The following is a 14235-nucleotide window of genomic DNA, read 5'->3' on the forward strand; positions in this document are numbered from 1 at the left end:
TAGATTAGAAACAAAAATACTGGTGTATTACACAATGGAATATTATTCAGCTCCAAACAGGAATGGGATTCTGATACTTGCTATAATATACACCAATCTTGAATACACTATGCTAAGTGAAATAAGCCAGACACAAAAGAACAAAGAGTGTGACGTCACTTGTATGAGCTACAAAGACCAACATAAAAGTTATCAGGGGCTGAAGGAAATGAAGGGTTGGGATGGTGGTATTGTTTAATGAGCACAAAACGTGATTAGAAATGATAAAACATGGGAAAACGGGCAGATAACACTATGATTCTACCTAAGTTCACTAAATTTTACACACAAAAAAAGGCTACAGTGTTCAATTTGTTGTTTATAATATTTTAAACAAATGAGAGGGCTGGGGAGATAACACAGTGGCTATGTAGAGAGACACTGATTCCTGAGGCCCTGAAGTCCCAGGTTCAGTCCCCAACAGCACCATATGCCATTTATCAGAGCTCAGCAGTATTCTGGTAAAGTAAATTTAAAAATAATAAGAAAGAAATGGTACTCAAACTAAGATATGTATGTAATTTAAATTTTCTGGAGATCCCACTCCTATGTGAAGGTCAGTAAAGCTAAAACTTTTCTGCTAAGATGCTTGAATTGGATTCAAGCCTTTATCTTTTAGAACATAAATAAAAATTCATTTTATTTAGTTGCATGGAAAAGCAAGTTACTGCTTCTATAATTTCATGACACAAATTACAACTTTTCTTTAGGAGATATCACCAGAAACACACACACACACACACACACACACACAATTTCACACTCATAGATAAACCTTTTTCAGAACTAATTTCACCCCTTACCTATGGAAGCTTGGATGGAAGGAAGGAAGGAAATGGTTATAATAAAAATGAAAATGACCAAAGGATGCTTCAATAAGTTGGCAATGTCAACATTCTTTACCACTGTACCACTCCAGCATGAGAGTTTATTTGCATGAGTATTATGCTATTTCCTGCCCCTGCCACTGAAACTCTCAAGATTAAATTACATTATAGTTCAGTGACATTTTTAAAATAATTTCTGGTACACATTACAGAAATATACAGTCTGCATTTTTAAATATTTTTATTCACTTATTTTGGATAGAGACAGAGAAACTGAGAGGGAAGGGAGAAATAAAAAGAGAGACAGCTGAACACTGTGTCACTGTTCCTAAAACTTCCCCCCTATAGGTGGCAAGCAGGGGCTTGAACCTGGGTCCTTGTGATGTACGCACTCAACCAGGTGCACCACCACCTAGCTCTCTCCAGTTTGTATTTTAAAGACTACTTACATCAAAAAGATACCAAGTTTTAAGCATCACAAATTCGGGGGTGGGGGATCGTCTTATAGAAAGACATCTTTTATCAGAGGTAAAATCATCTTGTTTCCTTAAAATTTAAATGAAAGCCATAATTAAAGTTTTTTCCCTCCATCCCTTCCTCCCTCCCTATTCTTCTCTTGAGCCTTCTATTCTCCTTCCCCCCCAGTCCATTTTTAATGCTCTGTCACTATGGACATGATACAAACTGCTGCCCATGGTGCTAACAAAATTAATGAGCAAAGACGTATATAGAGCTCATGAAGATGTGCCTAAGTTTATGTTGCCAAGGAAACCCTGACGTCTTAGATTTTAAAATGGGAAAGTTTATATTTATAGAGTGTCAGAGTCAATGGAATGTATTTTTAAAAAGAACAAAGCAGGGGGTCGGGCAGTAGCGCAATGGGTTAAGCACACGTGGCGCAAAGCGCAAGGACCGGTGTAAGAATCCTGGTTCGAGTCCCCAGCTCCCCACCTGCAGGGGAGTCGCTTCACAGGCGGTGAAGCAGGTCTGCGGATTTCTATCTTTCTCTCCCCCTCTCTATCTTCCTCTCCTCTCTCCATTTCTCTCTGTCCTATCCAACAACGAACAACATCAATATCAACAACAACAATAATAACCACAACAAGACTACAACAACAAGGGCAACAAAAGGGAGGAAAAATGGCATCCAGGAGCAGTGGATTCATGGTGCAGGCACTGAGCCCCAGCAATAACCCTGGAGGCAAAAAAAAAGAAAAAAAAAAGAACAAAGCACACACCAACTTATTCCCAAATACCAATAAATAACACATATGGCTTTTTTTTTCCTTTTTGCCTCCAGGCTTCTACCTGGGGCTCAGTGCCGGCATTATGAGTCCACTGCTCCTGAAGGGCGTTTTTTTTTTTTTTTAATAGGACAGAGAGAAATTGAGAGAGGCGAGGAAGATACAGAGGGGGAAAGAAAGACAGATACCTACAGACCACTTGTGAAGCAATCCTCTCTGCAGGTGGGGAGCTGGGGGCTCAAACCTGGATCCTTGCACCAGTCCTTGTGCTTCATACTATGTGCACTTAATTCAGTGTGCTACCGCCTGACTCCCTGACACGTGGTTTTCTATGCAAAAGTGTGCCATGACTTTTCCAACAACTCAATACAGTCATCCACACTCTCAAGTCTATGTGTATATAAATAGACACTCAGTGTGATATCAGATGCATATAGCCTTCTTCATAAGAATTTTTCACTGTTCTCTTTATTAATTATGCAATATAAATTCAGAAAAAACTGAAAGATATATGTTATTTATTTATTATTGGATGAGGACAGAGAGAAATTAAGGAAGGGAGGAAGTAGAAAGACACCTGCAGCCATGCTTCACCAATTGTGAAGCATTCCCCCTGAAGGTGGGGAATAGATACTTGAAAACCTGGGTCCTTGTGCACTATACTGTGTACACTTAACCATGTGCACTATGGCCTAGCCCCCTCAAAAAAGGTTTTTAAGAAGCAACCCCAGCAAAAACCCCACCAAAATGGTCAAGTTTATATTTGCCATTATTTATCTTCTTTTTTATTTTATTTTTTTACTTTATTTATTTGTTATTGGAGAGAGACTGAGAAACTGAGAGAGAAGGGGGAGATAGAGAGGAAGAGAGACAGACACCTGCAGACCTGCTTCACCTTCTGTGAAGTGACTCCCCTGCAGGTGGGGAACTGGGGCTCAAACCGGGATCCTTACGCCGGTCCTTGCGCTTTGCACTGGGTGTGCTTAAACCGCCTGCTACCACCACTATATATGTTTCTTAAACTTGTTACAAGAAAGAGACACATTGAAGAGTTCAGGGTGAAGCGCCATTGGAGAGGCCAGGAGGTAGCTCAACTGGCAGAACACACATTTACTACAGGGAAGATTGTGGTTCACATCCGGGACCACCACATGGGAGAGCCATGCAAGAAGGAAGATTCAGTAGCAACAGAATGCTGCTGTAATATCTGTCTCTGCATTCCTGTCTCTCACCCGAGTCCTATGCACAAAAAAGCACAGGACCTCAACAAAGCCCCACTGCAGGGGTGGGGGGAGGTTTAAAAAAAAACTATTTGAAAGAAAGCAAACATGTGTGGGCGTAGATAGCATAATGGTTAGGCAAAGAGACTCTCATGCCTAAGGACCTGAAGTCCCAGGTTCAATGTCCTATATCACCACAAGCTTGGGCTGATTAGTGCTCGGCTAAAAAATAAACAAACAAAGAAACAAATAAATAACCTAAATTTCAGAATGGCAAGAAAAGAGTGAACAATAACAAGTAAAAAGTAAGTGAACGGCTTACTTAGAGATGTAAAGTGGAACTGCACCCTGGTAACAGCAATCCTGCAAAAAGCTACATTTCCTCAATAAAGTGATTTTTTAAAAAGTCAATAAAAAATAAAAGCATAATCTACGAGGACAGATCTTTTTCCTTTTTAAAAAAACAAAAAACAAGCAAGTAGCCAGTAATGATTGACTGGACAAAGGAAATGGGATAAATGTTCCTTCTCTGTCAGAAGAAGGTTATCCTGCCATTGTCACCACATGGGTGGTCCTTGAGGGAACTATGCAAATGAAATTAATCAATCAATACCCTGCCCCAAAATAAAACAAAACAAAATAAAACACAACATTGTGGTAGAGGCCAGGCAGTAGCGCATTTAGTTGAGCGCGCATGTTATCATGGACCATGATCCAGGTTCAAGTCCCTAGTCTCTAGCAGCAGGTGGAAAGCTTCTGGAGCAGTGAAGCAGCAGGGGGCAGGTGTCTTTTCTTTCTCCTCCTCACCTCTCAATTCCTGTCTGTCTCCTCCTCACCTCTCAATTCCTGTCTGTCTCCTCCTCACCTCTCAATTCCTGTCTGTCCTCAATTCCTGTCTGTCCTCAATGTCTATCTCCTCCTCACCTCTCAATTCCTGTCTGTCCCATCCAAGAAAAGAAAAGGAGGGAGGGAGGGAAAAGCTACCAGGAGCAGTGGATTCATCCTGCAGGCACGAAGTCCCAGCAACTACCCCAGTGATAATTTAAATAATTATACATTGTGGGATATGAAAAAGAAAAAAAGTGAATTAAGTAAAAGTGTGTGGGGAGGTAAAAAGAAAAAGATAACAGGACACAACTGACTACTGACAGAAAGCAGTATCAAATTTGATGTCAAACCCAAAATATAGCCTCTTGCCAGTATAGGCCAGGATATACCAGTGTTGTTCAGGAAAGAATTTTCACTTATCTTTCACAACTATTTGCATGCCCATCATTACTGACTCTGCTTCCCATAACTGATTATTGAATGCTCCCATTTCCTCACTAGCTGAGAAGTTCCTAAAGGCCAGCGCCAGGTCTTCCAGTGCAGGTGGGTCCACAGAAGCCTCACATGCTGAATGCAAATGAAGTCGCATTCTTATATTCACATAAACAAGCAGTATCTTAATCTATACTGACTTTTCCTGATTGTTTATGTCTCCCAGGGACTTTTAAGACCCATTCTCAGGGAAATTACTAAGTCGGGGAAATATTCAAATTTAAAGATATTTCTCACAAAAATATGTATTATTTAAATATTTATGCCAGGATTCACAACACATGTTCCAAAGGCCAAACCAAGAAAGCTGCTTGTTTTGTAAATTAAGTTTTCTTGGAATATAGTCATATCTCCTCAGCTATATGCCATTTTACAGCTATTTTATATGCAACAGCAGAGCTAGCACATGTAAGAGAAAATTGAAAATATTTACTGTCTAGATATTTACAGGAAAACATTGCCACCTGACTCCTAGGCTAATGCCTTTCAACTAAGAAGAAGAAAAATGGAGTAAATGAATTGTTGTGGTCTCTACATGAAAACATTCTAATATATGTACACTGCACATCAATGTTATCTCTAAAAATTCAGTAAGAGCTGTGTTAGTTCATAAATTTTTAAGAGTGAAGGAGCCTGGAAGAATATTAATAGGAAAAGTAAATGCTTTCAGTACTTTATTTATAATACGTTTCTAGTATTTCAAGTTTTAGCAGAACTGATTTTAATTATAAAGCAAACAAAACAAACTACTACCCAGCTATGGTTAACGAGTGCCCATGATGGACACAAATCACAGCACCAAACCAGAACTCCTAAAGCAACCTGAAACTTCTGCACATAGGTAAGGACTATCTTTACTCAGTGTACTTAAAGACACTTTCATCACCTTCTATGAGAAAGCACCTGACCTAACCCAAGCAATTCTCTTTCTTCTGCTATTATACAAAAATACATTTTCAGCCAAAAAAAAAAGAGCAAGTTAAGCAGCTAACTGACGCAGGGGGGATGAGGTAGCTCTCATTGTATCTTCTTTGCTGCCACAACCAAATTAACATCTTATCTTCATTAAGTAACGGGAAGAAAACAATTTGCTTGAATGAAAACAACAGTACATAAACTGATCAAAGCCTACTGAAAATTGGGATTTTATGTATATCAGTTACTCACTCACTAGCTCATCTGGTTTGTGAATTGACTTATTGATTTCAGTTCTAACTGCGGTCAAAAAGCAACTGGGTAATGCCTAAAGCATATGAACAACAGTATGGATTTACAAATGGTCTAACAACACATGGGAAACAGTGGAGAAACATGTATTGGAAACATACCATCTGTCCCAGGAAGATGTTATGTAATCCATTTAGTAAGGATAATGTCACATGCTTAATGAAAACCAAAATATAGCATTTTATAAAACTGGGAGACTATTTTATAAGTAAAAAGTTTCTGTAGTGATTACTACAGGCTGGAAACTTTTAGAAAATTTCAGGGGTATAGTCTCAGACAAATATATAAAGGGTGTGAATCTCCACACCCTACAAATCATATTCTTAGGAACCAAATTTTTTAAAAATATTTATTTATTTATTTATTGTTGCTCTTATTGTTTTATTGTTGTAGTTATTGTTGTTGTTGTTTATTGTTGACAAGACAGAGAAATGGAGAGAGGAAGAGAAGACAGAGAGTGAGAGAGAAAGATAAACACCAGCTGACCTACTTCACCACTTGTGAATCGACTCCTCTGCAGGTGGGAAACTGGGGGTTTGAAGAAGCCAATTTTTTTAAAAAATTTCTTTAGAAACCAAATTTTTAAGGACCAAATACCATTAATGATTTTTTTTTTCCCAGCAGCAATCTGCCTTAAATAGTGCATAAAGCATATAATGAACACTTTTCTGAAACACACCAAAGAATTAAACCAGAATCTATATATAAAAATTTTAAAAATCCTAAATGTTTATTTTCCAAAATATGTGTTCCCAGTATGTCTCAGGAACAGAATCAACAAAACAAATCAGGTTATAAAGACTCAGTTCTCTCTGAAAAGTAAAACACTGCTAGATCAACCCAGTTTCTCAAAATCCAAAGGTGTCCTAGGGATGTATCTTACCTTAGATGCCATTCTCATAAAAAGTTTGTTTTGATTTTCTGCCGTCCCCATCTTTTCATTCTTGACTAAGTCATTTAGACTTAGATTATCATCATCATGAAAGTATCTGACCCTTTCTTTTTCTTCATGGGTAGAAGCCTATGACAAAATGAACATTATTAATTTAGTGAAAGCTTGAGTCTAAAGTACCTTTAAGGAGTTCGGGCAGTAGCGCAGCGGGTTAAGCACATGTGGTGCGAAGCGCAAGGACCAGCGTAAGGATCCCGGTTCTAGCCCCCAGCACCCCACCTGCAGGGGCGTCACTTCACAGGCGGTGAAGCAGGTCTGCAGGTGTCTATCTTTCTCTCCCCGTCTCTGTTTTCCCCTCCTCTCTCCATTTTTCAGTAACAACAATAACTACAACAATAAAAAAAAACAAGGGCAACAAAAGGGAAAATAAATATAATATAAAAAACAAAGTACCTTTAAATCTAATATTAAATGCTAAAATTATACAACGTGCCACTTTCTTCCCAATTTATCCCTTATTCTATATGCTTCCATTTGAGAAAATTTATTTATTTATTTTTGCCTCCAGGGTTATCGCTGGGGCTCAGGGTCAGCATTAAAAATCCACTGCTCCTTGGAAGCCATTTTTTCCATATTTTTTTTATTGGATAGGGCAAAAAGAAATTAAGAGAGGAGGGGTAAAGGAGGGGAAAGGGGGAGAGAAAGATAGACACCTGCAGACCTGCTTCACCACTTGTGAAGCGACCCCCTCCAAGTGGGGAGCCAGGGGCTCAAACCAGGATCCCTGTGCTTCGTACTAGGTGCACTTAACCCAGTGAGCTACCACCTGGATCCCCAAGAAAATTTCCATTAGAATAACACTCCCTATTTCTTCTGTCTGATCTTTCTTGTTCCCCAGAGACAAAACCATGAAACTGTTTGATTTCTGAGTTTTGCAGAAAATGCTCTATCCATCCATCTCATCGCTTTTTTCCTTCAGTAAAAATCCCCTACCAGTGAGTGGGAACTTTGTAGTTCACCAGAGATGAAATAATTTCAATAAAAAGTAGAGTACCAGTAAACCCACTTCAAGAAGCTGATACTCTGGTTTGCCCCTACTCAACCCTGGATTTTCAGTTGGCTTTATACATAGGTGTGGAAGAGAAAAGAGTCACTTATTTAAGGACTGAACAAACATGCAATCTGTGGTACCCAACTTAAAAAAGGTCCTTAAGAGTAGTACTGTGGGATCTCTCATCCATTTCTCTCTCTCTCTCTCTCTCTTTAAAATAAAGAATGAAGGGGGTTAGGCAGAGGTGCACCTGGTTAAGTGAAAGTGTTATTTCACATAAGGATCTGGGTTTAAGCCCCTAGTCCCCACCTGCAGGGGGAAGCTTCACAAGCAGTGAAGCGGTCCTGAAGGTGTCTCTCTGTCTCTCCCTCTTCTTCCCTCTCAATTTCTCTCTGTTATCAAATAAAATTAATAAAGTTTTAAAATATATATATTTTAATTTTTAGTATCTATTTACTTATTCCCTTTTGTTGCCCTTGTTGCTTTATTGTTGGTTATTGATGTCGTTATTGTTAGATAAGACAGAGAGAAATGGAGAGAGGAGGGGAAGACAGAGAGAGGGAGAGAAAGATAGACACCTGCAGACCTGTTTTACCACCTGTGAAGCGACTCCCCTGCAGTTGGGGAGCCAGGAGCTTGAACCCGGATCCTTACGCCAGTCCTTTCGCTTTGCGCCACCTTAAAATATATATTTTAAATAATAATAAAGAATGGAAAAATGGCTTGAAGCTCTGGTGCAGTATTAAAAAAAAAAGTAATGCAAAGATCTTTTGTAAACTGAGTACGATCTTCGAAATTTAAAATAAGCAAAATAAATAAATAACTTGGGGAAATGAGTGTGATGCTTTGCCATTTCAAGGACTTCAAAGTAGTGCTAAAATCTAATTGCTAGAGCTAGAAGACAGAAACTAAAATTAGGCTTACAAAGGACCACAGCACCTGTATCACTAAGACTGCACTGCACAGGGACACCCCATTCTCTCCAAACCTGTAATTGCAAACACAGATACCAGGTCTGGGAGATAACGCTTTCCCTAAGAGCTATTCTGAGTCTCTAAATAGGTGCTAGAAACAATGTCAAAGATGTGTAAGACACAATTTAAATTACCCAAATGTTCAGTGTCTGGACACTAAAAACAAAAACAAAAAAAAACAGCTAAACTAAATTCCACTTTGAAAAAGGCAAAGGGTTATAGCTGAGAAATAACAGTGATAAACATCACAGCTTCCTGGGGGCCAGGTGGTAGTGCACAGGTTAAAGGCACATGGCGCTAAGTGCCAAGGACCAGTCTAAGGATCCTGGTTCGAGCCCCAGGTTCCCCACCTGCAGGGGGCTTGCTTTGTAAGCTGTGAAGCAGGTCTGTAAGTGCCCATCTTTCTTTCCCCCTCCTCTCTCCATTTCTCTCTGTCCTATCCAACAATAATGACAGGGAAAACAACAATAATAAACAAGGGCAACAAAAATGGGGGAAAAAAATAGCCTCTAGGAGCAGTGGATTCGTAGCACAGGTACCAAGCCCCAAGCCCCAGCAATAACCCAGGAGGCAAAAAAAAAAAAAAAAAAAAAAAATCACAGCTAAACTAAATTCCACTTTGAAAAAGGCAAAGGGTTATAGCTGAGAAATAACAGTGATAAACATCACAGCTTCCTGGGGGCCAGGTGGTAGTGCACAGGCTATATATATATATATATATATATATATATATATATACAGGTTAAATATATATATATATCACTGTCTCCTAATATTTGAATTAGCAAGCTACATTTTAATATATTGAATGTATTTTAATAGAGTCTGAATATATTTTAATATAGTCTGATACAAAGACCTGACAGGAAAAATAAACTTCTAGATTAATTAAGCAAAGACAAAACAACTGAATACCATTTGTCTCTTCCCTCTTCTTCCTTTAGATTCCAGAAGTTTAGCTGGAGCGTTCACAGGCCACACTCTTCCAGACGGATCTGTTCTGACAAGGACCACTTCCTGCTGGTCTTCACTCTATGGATTTGGAGACAACATTTAAAACTATCCTGGAGAGCACTGAAAGTTTATATATACTTAACTACAAAAAAAAATTCCAGTTTTTATATATCACATATTATCTTAACTTTCCTTAACTTTTATCACCTACTACAACACAAAACAACCATCAATTTTTTTTTCCATAGGAAAGGTCAGAGAAAATATCCAAAGATTACCTTATAAAAAAAGAAAAAAGAAAGAAAGAAAGGAAAAGAAGAAAAAGGAATTTCAGGCAGGGAGACAGCTGCAGAGTTTGCACACAGAACTTGCAGACATGGGGACCCAGTTTTGATTCTACGCTAGAGCATATTTTCATCAAATATGCCAGAGCTGAGCAGTGCTCTGGTTTCTTTCACTGTTTACTCCTCTCAAGAAAAAATTTAAAAAAAGGAAATACAGTAATTTTTTTAAAGCAACCAGCAAACTTCAAGTAACATTTTCAACTAGACGATATGAAACAATGAGGAAGTATGTGTTATCAGACATTATATGAGAATACTCATCACCTAGGCAGATGCTGTGTGTAGTGGAGGGGGGAGGCTTCAGTTTTAAAAGCCTTCAAAACAGGCAGGGGTAGATAGCATAATGGTTATGCATAGAGATTCTCATGCCTGAGGCTCCAAAGTCCTAGGTTCAATCCCCTGCACCACCATAAGCAATCGCGGAGCAGTGCTCTGGTAAAATAAATAAATAAAAATATACAAGCCTACAAAGCTTGACTCTAAAAGCCAAATAGCAAGTGGCTGGTTGAGTACCCACCTGGTTGAGTACCCATGTTGCCGTGCACAAGGACCCATATGCAGGGGAAAAGCTTCACAAGTGGTGAACAGTGCTATAAGTGGCTCTCTTTCTCTCTCCCTTTCTAGCTTCCCTTCCCTCTCAATTCCTCTCTGGGCTATCAATTAAAATAAATAAATAATAAAAAAATAGAATGGACTAATAGGGGGTGGCACAGCAGCAAACCTAGCAGAGTACACATATTACTATGAACAAGCCCCAAATCCTCACTTGCAGAGGGGAAGCTTCATGAACAATGGAGCAGTGCTAAAGGTCTCTTTCTCTTTTTCTTTCTCTCTCTTTCTCACTCTCTCTCTCTCTTTCTCCCTATCTCCCCTCCCTTCTCAATTTCTTTCTGTCTTACCAAATTAAAAAGAAAAGAAAAAATGACTCTGGGAGTGACAGATTCATCAGTAAACCTGATGGTAGTAAAAAACAATAAATTGGGAGTTGGTGGTAGCGCAGTGGGTTAAGTGCACGTGGCGCAAAGCACAAGGACCTGTGTAAGGATCCCAGTTTGAGCCCCCGGCTCCCAACTGCAGGGGGTCGCTTCACAAGTGGTGAAGCAGGCCTGCAGGTGTCTATCTTTCTCTCCTGCTCTCTGTCTTCCCCTCCTTTCTCTATTTCTCTCTATCAACAATGATGAGATCAATAACAACAATAAAAACTACAACAATAAAACAAGGGCAACAAAAGGGAATAATAAATATTTTAAAAAACAATAAATTAAAAAATGGTGTTATCATTTTAAATGTGCTGGCAATGAGGGGTTGCACACCACTTCTTGTTTGCTGTCTCTCTGAAGGAAACCTGGTATTTCTGGTATGCCATAGTACAGGCCCACCCTAACTGAGACTCTTCCCTGCCTCCTCTTTCCCTGCACTAATGAGCAGTTTGGTTACAATCTCTCCTCAGTCATCAAACTCCCCAGTTCTTACAGTGGCATCTTACACAGAGATACTGACAGGATTTCACATAGTGCGGACAATGGTCACAAGCTACCTCTGCTTTCTCCAAACCTCCCAGTGTAAACAATTTCGTAATAACTAACCCCACATTTTTGAAGTCTTTCTTAGATTCCTTTTATTTATATTTTTATTTTGAAGAATTATGTGTTACTGAATTAACACTGATTTACAGTTATCTTAAGACTTTAGAAATACAGTCTCAGTCTTTCTCCCTCTCTCTTTCTCTCTCTCTCTCTCTCTCACACACACACACACACACACACACACACACACACACACACACACACACACACACACACACACACACACGAGTACACAACTCACCATAAGCACCACCAAATGCCCTGTGCCATCACACTAAAAGGAACCCTCCAATAACCACCATGTTTTCCCAGTTCAGACTCCTGTTACAAGAGCCCTTGAACCTTCTCCAGGCAGAAAGAAGTTCCTTTGAAAGGGCCATTTAATTCTCATCACCTCAGCTCTCAGCCACTTCCCTTATTTTTTTGCAGTTGGATCCCTACAAACTCTGTCTCATTGTTTTATGTTTCTGTTCAATTTCCAGTCCACATAAAAGAGTATCTTAGTTTTTGAGCAATGATAGATTTCTTTCCATTCTCTCTTCTTATATTTTGTCTGATTACTGTGTTTTTGAAGAGAGTACAGGCTTCAAAGTACTAATGTTCCTCTAATCATAGCTCAGAAGTGCTGCCCTACCTCAGTAATTTTCCAGGCTCCTCTCAAATCATAAGAGAGCACTGTGCAAGTCCCTTATTAGTACTAAGATGCAGAAGACACAGACTGAACAGATACTTCACAGCCACACTTGTTATTTATTCTATTAGTCATGCAATTCTTCTACAGTATGCTCAGAATTAGAATTGAGGCATATTGCTTATTATAACCTCAGGGGAAAAAAAGAAGAAAAGATCACAGCACTGCTCGATGAAAGTTATGTTTGCTTTTCTGGTGTTAACCATGGTGCACCACGGCTCCAACCTAGAGTCTCACACATGGCAACTGTATTCTAGCAGGTGAGCTCTACCTAGAGGCCTCCATGAATTTTGCCTCTGATAGAGTGATGATATAATCTTTCCCATAAAGCTGATGACTGAGCAAGTACTATACATGTATGATCTTGAGAAAATTAAATATTAATGTAAAGGAGCATTAATATAAAATATGAACCAATATTAAAACAAGACTACAGTGCATTTCACAATTAGAAAAGCGGATAATGTTTAACCACTACAGATTTCAGTTTTATTAAGCAGATATTTCGTAGGGCCACTATAATGGCTGGCTCTCATATTGGATGAAAAACCAATTCTTCTACCTCCTTTCAATCCCTCATTACTGTTTCCTATAATCCTTGTGTATGACAGGAGCTGTGAGAATCTAACTTTATATTGGAGTTTCAACCAGATTCCTTTCAGCATTTGTTAGAATAGTGAAGAACGTGAGGAAAAAAAAAACTTACAAAACTTTTAAATGTTGACTGACATTTTGGAAGATTTTCACACTAAAATAATGTGGTTATTTTAAAGTGAAAAATGTTATTTAACAGTTAAAAACCAAATCAATTTAAGGGTTCCAAATGTTATATTTCAAACATCAACAAAAGTAATGAAATCTAAAAAGTGTCTTGTGCTTTTCCTATTTAAAAATAAATCAGCTCACAGTGGATGGTCACAGCTGAAAACATTGTAGGCTGCACTCATTTCAGAACTTGTCTCCCTTGAGTGGCAGAGTATGTTAACCCAGCCTCCCTTCAGAGAGTGGGGCAATTTCTACCACTGTTGTTCTACATTGAGGGCAAGATCCTAGAGAGACCCACAAGAGGGCACATGATGATGTTCCCGATGCAAGTAACCAGTGATGGTAGAGAGAGGGATCTATTAGAGGTGTAGGCCCACTGTATCTTTGTGGGAAACCAGAGATTCCCTGACTAGGTTCCCAGATGATGGAGTGACCTGGTACTGACCAAAAAGGCCATCATTAAGTGAGCCAGTCTCTTCCCCTTATCCACTTTTGTAGTTCTTTCTTTATCTAAGGAGCTTAGACTTTCTCCTGTGGTTGTCAATGGAAATAATAGGGATAAGGAACTCTGGTTGTGGGAACAGTGTAGAATTATATATACCCCTGTGGGAACTGTGTGGAATTATATATACCCCTATTATCACATATTTTTGTAAATTAATATTAAATCACTAATCCAATGGAGAAGTAATTACAGAAGCCAGACCTTCCACCTTCTGCACCCTATGATGAACTTAAGTCCATACTCCCAGAGAGATAAAGAATAGGAAAGCTTTCAATGGAGCAGATGGGATACAAAACTCTGGTGATGAGAATAGTATGGAATTGTACCCCTCTTATCCTATGGTCTTGTTGGTATTTTTATTTTATAAATAAATATAAATAACTAAATAATCACTAATTACATATATATTATAAAATAAATCTAAGGGCACATATTCAAATACAGATGTCAGCTATCACCATGACATTGAGAGGTGTAGTTCAGATGAGAACTAGCCCCTTAGTTAACTACAACCCCTCTTCCTGTCCTACTCACACCTTACTCTACTTATTCTGAAAGGAGTCATTCAGAACAACACTCCGCTGTTGCCAACCTTT

General features: G+C 38.9%; 1 protein-coding gene across 3 annotated transcripts in view; it reads right to left on the bottom strand.

Moving 5' to 3' along the window:
• The window catches only part of CWF19L2 (CWF19 like cell cycle control factor 2), a 62605-nt gene that overhangs the window by 17560 nt on the left and 30810 nt on the right, over positions 1 to 14235 (bottom strand). For all 3 annotated transcript variants that reach the window (XM_060179793.1, XM_016187099.2, XM_060179794.1), the window contains exons 11-12: positions 9710 to 9826; positions 6761 to 6898 (exon numbers count right to left, since the gene is read on the bottom strand). In XM_060179793.1, coding sequence (XP_060035776.1) covers positions 6761 to 6898; positions 9710 to 9826 — 255 coding nt within the window. The remainder of the gene's footprint in view (positions 1 to 6760; positions 6899 to 9709; positions 9827 to 14235) is intronic.

Source organism: Erinaceus europaeus, chromosome 20 (assembly GCF_950295315.1).
Source record: "Erinaceus europaeus chromosome 20, mEriEur2.1, whole genome shotgun sequence".
Taxonomy (NCBI): Eukaryota; Metazoa; Chordata; class Mammalia; order Eulipotyphla; family Erinaceidae; genus Erinaceus; species Erinaceus europaeus.